Source organism: Alosa sapidissima, chromosome 16 (assembly GCF_018492685.1).
Source record: "Alosa sapidissima isolate fAloSap1 chromosome 16, fAloSap1.pri, whole genome shotgun sequence".
NCBI lineage: Eukaryota > Metazoa > Chordata > Actinopteri > Clupeiformes > Clupeidae > Alosa > Alosa sapidissima.
The window spans coordinates 27,392,648-27,400,244 of record NC_055972.1 but is presented as its reverse complement, the minus strand read 5'-3'; the positions used below and the strand labels follow the sequence as shown (position 1 = coordinate 27,400,244).

General features: G+C 39.7%; 1 protein-coding gene across 1 annotated transcript; it reads left to right on the top strand.

Annotated features, from left to right (window-relative positions):
- Positions 1-514: 514 nt before the first annotated feature.
- On the top strand, positions 515-7,556 carry LOC121685114 (sulfotransferase 6B1-like). The gene is made up of 7 exons (XM_042065437.1): positions 515-916; positions 2,116-2,228; positions 3,780-3,869; positions 4,743-4,869; positions 5,356-5,450; positions 5,542-5,698; positions 7,204-7,556. Exons 1-7 carry the CDS (start codon positions 727-729, stop codon positions 7,332-7,334), a joined length of 903 nt encoding a protein of 300 aa, XP_041921371.1. The 5' UTR covers positions 515-726; the 3' UTR covers positions 7,335-7,556.
- The last annotated feature ends 41 nt before the right edge of the window (positions 7,557-7,597 follow it).

Sequence of the window (7,597 nt, the reverse complement as noted above, 5' to 3'; positions counted from 1 at the left end):
CAAAGTAATACCTGGAAGAACAAGAAAAAGGAACAGTGCATATTGTTTTATCAAGATAAAAGAGGGTAAATGGTTTCATTAATTAATGCACTACACCCATATACCTTTCATTCTCCTTCTCAGTTTTCCTTTTTCTCACTTTGCATTGTTTTTCCTCATAAATTCAACCCATTTATAACCTTTTTGTTCAACAGTGTGAACACTCCCATGTTAGTATTGCACAGACATCTCCACTCCACTAGAAACCCCCCCCCCCCCCCCCCTCTTCCACTAGAACCCACCATGGAGCCTAGAGAGCCTTCTGCCCGTAGTCCCTAAAAAAACCACATGTATCTACCAATCAATCACAGTCACAGAGAAGAAACCAGATCTTCCACAAGTACAGCACCACCAGCAGCCACCAGGAAACTCTCGCTTCTCACGCAAGTTCTATTTGAGTAGGAGGGGCCAGCTTCCCCTCCTACTACTACCAAACACACCCAGACATGCACACACAGACACGAACATTCACACACATATGAACACACTCTCTTTCTCTCTCCCACACACACACATACCCACTTACCCATATATGAACACAGGCACACCCACTCTCTTGGACTGAGACAGAGGACAGTGCATGGAGTTGCAGCTGCGTAAATAGACTGGATCTCTAGAAGAGACAGGAACTTGGGCACCATCAGTAGTCACAGATTCCGTGGGACATTTATTCATCAGGATTCCAAGATGAACTCATTTTCAGCCAAAATACAGTCCAAGATGGAGCTAGCCAGGACAATGAAGGATGAGGATAAACTGTACAGGTACAGTGGAGTTCTTTACCCTGTCATCATGAGCCCCGTGGAGAATCTGAAGGCACTAGAAGACCTGGATGCCCGGCCAGATGATATCATGTTAGTTGCTTATCCTAAATGTGGTAAGTTCCACAGTGAGGTTCAAGATTTTAGATAAAGCAAAAAAAAGTATAAAATATGGTAAGATATGACTTGATTGCTCAATGTATTACTTGATAAATGAATAATGATTAACTTTGGGGAAAATAGAATCAATGAGGGATATCACGTGAGGTATGTGAACTATGGCCAACACTAAACCGGTCTTACATTGTTTCCTGTCCTTTGTCATAGAATGAACCGTATGGAATGAAACAGATTCATGTACAACATTATGCTTGCTGAGTTTGAACTTTAAACATGTTCATGTTATGTATAAACTTCTACAAGGCACTTTATGTTGCACACCATATACTGCTGAGATTTTTATCTGAACCTGACAGAAAGTGATAGTGCCAGTGCAGAGTTACAAGCGCAATGGTACTTGGTAGGTGGAGGACAATATTATCTGAGCACAAGAACCTGTGAACACACTGTTGTCTGATTGGATGTGTGGCGACGTATGAAAAAAAAAAGACTATACACACTGCATGTAAATTGATATGCCCCAACCCTGATTAGTCTGTGTGTACATATGGTGAATGTGTATGTGTGTGTGTGTGTGTGTGTGTGTGTATGGGAGTTTTAGGAATGTAATCCACACATGCGCTGAGAGTAGCCGCTCCTTCTGACACTTACTGGAGAGATGACAGATAAGAAGCAGAGGGGGATGTTAAATTAAATATACACCTCTCCTTACAGCAGTGCAAAGTGTGGAGTGGGCCCCTTGTGAAAGAGGCCCCAGCCAGGGACATGCTAGAGGGTGCCTGTAGAAAACCTTTAATCTTAAAGTTAGGGTAAGGAATGCTAACACATTTTTTAAGGAAGATACAGATTTTTTCCCTCAAAAAAGCATTGTTTTGCTCCATGATCAAAGCTAACCCAGCAATTAACATGGAGGGAAATGTATTACATTTCTTCAAAAGTCTACAGAATAGAGATTCACAAGTATAATTTTTTCTCCTTAAGGGGTGACACATTTTCTCTTTTGCACGTTCACTTGCTGGGGATATCATTTGTTTTTCTTTAGGTTTTCATTTGATTCATTCTTTTATAGTGTATGCCTGAATGTGTGTTTGGTCTTTCTAGACATTTTGCTACAGATTCCAGTATAGCAGTAGAATTTCTATCATGCTTTGTTTCTAGTAAATAAAGCTGATTTCTCCTTCCTATTAACCTCTAGGGTTCAACTGGATGGTTGCTGTGCTCCGGAAAATCATCACAGCTGGAACTGGACAGAAAGCAGAGTCAAGGATACCTCCACTTATTGAGTTCTATGGACCGGAAATGATTGAGGTTGTTTGGGTGAAAATTACACATACTGTATTGTCTAGGGTAGGAATAGAGAACTTGGAGAATGCCAGCTGTTTCCATCTAATTAGGAACTGTGCAGTTTGCCAAAGCAGGTTACATTTTCACTGTATTACTAGGCTACATTAAAAAGGCCCAAGTATATACTTGTTGCATGGTGTAGCTTTTTAGTCTTTCACTTTCAGTCAATCATTTAGTAAATGTTCAATCCGGAACACTAGAATATGCACACATCTTTACTTTCTCTCCAGAAGTACAGAGTTGTTGTCAGTGGTTCAGTTGTTCATTTCTCTTAACTTTTGCCACCTTAAAGGAATTATCCGGAGTAAAATGCTCTTTAGATCAATTTACGGATGATTGGGAGTACATACATTGAGTTGACATCAAAATCATGTCATTCGGATGTGTTTTGAGAAAGTTCGATTTTACCGTTTTTAGTCAAAACTCGTTAGCCTGGAAGTGACCAGGGCAAGTCATTTCGCCGCTACTAAACGCTATTTTTATACCTCTTCTACAGTTCCAAACAACATTACACTTACGTGGTAGTGAGTAGAGGGTCCCTAAAGCCAAACCGAAGTATCCCGAGGTTTATTTGGTCGGATAGAGAGTCCAGAATGAATTTCATCACGCCAGTACCTTTCCGGAAATGTTGCTGCTGCTGCAGCTGGCGTCTTTAGGGGAAGTCCGTAGGAGTCGATTGCCGAGTGAGGAGTAACACGCTCTGGAAATTCACAATTTCGTCGCCGTTTTTTTAAAAAAACAAAACATAGTCCAGTCCATACAACTTCATTTCAATTTCGAATAGATACTGGACTATGTTTTTTTTTTTTTTTTAAACGGCAACGAAATTGTGAATTTCCAGAGCGTGCTCGGCAATTGACTCCTACGGACTTTCCCCTAAAGACGCCAGCTGCAGCAGCAGCAACATTTCCGGAAAGGTACTGGCGTGATGAAATTCATTCTGGACTCTCTATCCGACCACATAAAGACCTCGGGATACTTCGGTTTGGCTTTAGGGACCCTCTACTCACTACCACGTAAGTGTAATGTTGTTTGGAACTGTAGAAGAGGTATAAAAATAGCGTTTAGTAGCGGCGAAATGACTTGCCCTGGTCACTTCCAGGCTAACGAGTTTTGACTAAAAACGGTAAAATCGAACTTTCTCAAAATACATCCGAATGACATGATTTTGATGTCAACTGAACGTATGTACTCCCAACCATCCATAAATTGATCTAAAGTGCATTTTACTCCGGATAATTTCTTAAATTGGTTGTGGATGTGCTGGTTGTAGATTATAGGCTACTCTGTGTGGAGAGGATCTCAAGCATCCATCATCTCTCCTGGAGCGTGTGCTTAGCCAGCCAGCACTGAGCCCCCTGCCTCAAAGACATGTTTGCACCAAAAACATCAAAACACAGCTGTTTGCACACACACGTCTGTGTGCTGCGTGGTGTGCGCTTTTTACCAGAGTGCACTGTGCTGCTGAGAGACCCTTCTTGAATGTTTTTTTTTTCTTCTTTTTTTCTGATGCAGCCCCTTGCCCAGGCGCCGTCACCGAGGTTTCTCGGAACCCATATGCACCCTGACAACATTCCAATGTCGTTCAGTGTGAATAAAACAAAGGTTGGTAATCTCGCCATGTGCACAGACACAGACAGATACACACACATTCAGAAATAAACATACACACTCGTCTTTGCAACACTATGCTGAAATCTGATTTGCCAGCTGTCAGGAACTTCCCTATCTTAAGTTCCTCTCCTAAAAAGCATATCCACATACCTCCTCATTACACACCACCAGCAAAATGTCCATGTTACATAAGAGTCCAAGCATTTCCTGTGTAGCCCATGTGCTGCATACTCCATATAACAGCCATGACATGGTTAATGTCAAATTAATGCATCAGACCCCCTGAAAGAAATAAGACATGCAGTGGAAGCAGCGACAACAGCATTTTAGGGACGCACATTCTCCAGGGAGATCAGAGCTAGGCTAAAGGCCATGTATATGAGAATTCCACGGCCAGACACTGCACAAAAACAAAACAGATAGTCAGAACATGGCAGGGGTGCAACATGAACAAGTGCAAGTCCACTACAAATACTGATATCTACTGTAGCCACGTGTTATAATCTTATATGGGGTAAATGTATATGTCCATGGTGTAAGAAAATTTACCTTAAGATACATTTATTTAGTCCATGGACAAATACATTTACAAGAAAATGTATCTGTCCATGGACAGATAAATGTACTTGTTTTATGTCTTAATTTAAGAAGATTTTGACTTATTGTAAGTCAAATAAGTTTATTAGAAAAAAGTAAGTATCTTTATACTAAAAACAATACCAACTACATTTTTTATGTTAATATAAGATTATAACACTTGGTTAGATATCTGTTTTTGCAGTGTCCAAGATGAGTATATGTTAATCCAAAACACCTCTAGCTCTCTGAGCTAATGTTCTCTCTCTCTCTTCTCTCTTTTTACAGATGCTGGTGATTTTCCGAAACCCTAAAGACACTGTAGTTTCATTTTATCATTTCTCCAACAAGAATCCTGTTCTGCCATCTGCAGAGTCATGGGACCGTTTCTACTCAGACTTTATGAGTGGTGAAGGTAACCGTAGGAACTTGCATCTAAAACTCTCTAAAGTGTAAACTAAATATGCGTCTTTTGCAACAAAGTATGAACATAACATATAATAAAGAGGGAATGCAGTGACAGCAGTATGTAGAAAAATATCTCAGAATTCCTGTATCATAGCAGCTCTTTTGCATTTTGATTTTGGTGGAAGCTAGGAAGTTGCTAGGTTGGTAATCGTCTACAGAGGGCCGCTCAGACAATGGCAGAAGTGCCATTCATCATGTTATGAGGTTATGTGCCATCAAACTGATTTTGGAAGCGTTATTTTAAGGTCAGAAAACTCTTAAGGATGCCTTTAAATAACTAACAACATCTTCACTCTTCCTGGGCTTATGTTCTGGACGTTCTTTGAGGGAGAAAATGGCAACATTTGATTTTTATTATTTCAGAGATTGTTAAGAAAATAGAAAATGGCACCAAGAGTCTTTGCCATGACATAACAGCTTTTCTAATCCTTAGTTCCATGGGGCTCATATTTTGACCATGCTTTGGCCTGGGAGAAGCGGATGAATGATCCGAATGTCATGATTGTCACTTATGAAGAGTTGAAGCAGGTACCTTTGCCGTTGTAGTAAACCTCAAGACATGTTGATATTATTTGGAATGTCATAAGTGATCTTCAAACTATGTTTGTCTCTATACCAGGATCTGAGTGGAGGGGTTCGACGAGTCTCTGAATTCTTTGGCTTTAACCTAGATGATAACACCATTGAAACAATAGCAGAGGGAAGCACGTTCAGAGCCATGAAGGAGAGTTCAAAAGATTCTCATGGACAGATGGGCAATGTTTTTTTCAGGAAAGGTCAGTCCACATCCATTCTAGTCACGCCCCCCCCCCCCCCTTCCACATGCAAGTTTCTTGTCTAACTAACCATGTGATGTACATCTGAACGTACATAGGTCACTCTGCATTATGTGCAGTTCAGTTACTCATTTATAAGCTGTTGTTCTTTACATTGGCTTTACCTCATGGTTAACTTAAATTACTATATAGTAATATTATAATACAGCAGTTGCTCCTCATGCATGACATTGTCATGTCTTTTTTCATGTAGGCCCTGTAACTTATTTGTGAGGCAGGCCTCTTGCTGATAAAGACTATTTATTTGGTCCAGGTAACATCTGAGTCATGGTTTTACCTTTTCCATCCAAAGTCCATCTGCCATGCCCACTTTTGCGCAAGATAAAAACATGCTGAATAAGTCTTTCAGTTCATTGTTTTCTTTGTCTTCACTACACAATATTTTTCCTAGATGCTCATCAGAACATTACATTTCCTCAGAGGAGGCTCTGCTGATTACTTTATCTGAGTTTATAGAGTTTATATATTTTTTTACCTTAAAATCATTTTGATGGCACATAAGGACGAAAGGGACTTTTGCCGCACTGTGAGCAGGCCTTATCGCTTGTAAAATAGTCATAGGAAGTTACTGTTTGGATAGGAATAACCTACAGTTTTGCCATAATCTGTGATTTTTATGTGTGCCTCTGGTTGTAATAATTGACGAGATGAGTGAGCAATTATTAAATTTGGCAATTATTAAATTTGGTCACTTGAACCACAATTCAACACTTTCAACTTTAATGAAATGTTGACATTATGCCATACATTTTTGACTCCAGCTCTTAAAGTATTGTTCAGAAAAGAAGTTTGGTGGACAAATGTGTGCTAGACTGCTCCTATAGCCAACAATCCCCACTCTACCCTTTGCAGATTTAACTGTTGAATATGAATATGCGATGTTAAATGTAAGTAAATTATGAATCTACTCTTTTTTTGGACGGACTCGATGCAGTCTTGACTCCTTAAAGACTTGGTCTCGACTCGGTCTTGCCTCCTCAAAGGCTTGATCTCACCTGTATTTTAAAACCAATGATCTCGGTCTCAACCCTTTAAAGACTCAGTCTCCACATGTGCGGTCCCGTCCCCATTACTACAATCTTCCCAGCAGAATGCGATAAAAACTAAAATAGTGACGACGAGTATCTGTTTAATGTAATGTGATTGTACTGTCATTATAAACTTTTGCAGTTATGTTTTTGCCCACCAAGTTGCAGTTCTCATGGAAAGCTTTTTGATGGGTGTAAACTAACTTTTCTCGTATATCCAAGTCATACAACTAATGAGTTGCAGTCTACATGTAGATAACATGCAGTGATATCCAAGATATTTAAGGGACACTTAGTCCCATATCAGTCCATCTATGTAAACAAACAGGTATTTCATATTTGTTGCGTATAGTATATGTTTATACAACAGACAGTCTTGAACATAATACACTGACCAGAACAAACTTCCGTTTTTAGGAGAGGTTGGAGACTGGAAAAACCATTTCAGCCATGACCAGAGCGAGCAAATGGATACTGTATTTGAGAGACATCTTGGTGGAACAAAACTGGGGGCCCAGCTAAATTATGAGCTGCATTGTAAATGGTAAACAAATGAAGAGAGTACCACTTTGTGTCTGTAATATGAACAGCATCACAGCACTGGAGCATTCATACTAGGGGCATTTCTTAAGACATGGCTTCAGAAGGAGTAAGAAACTACATGTATATTTTTATTGTTTTTTTTTTTACAGATTGTAGACTTTTGTTTTGTATCTTTATAACATGATTTGTACATTAAATAGACATAATCAATTTCACATATCCAATCAGTCAGTCCCACAGTCTCTTTGTCAACTCACTCATTCACGAG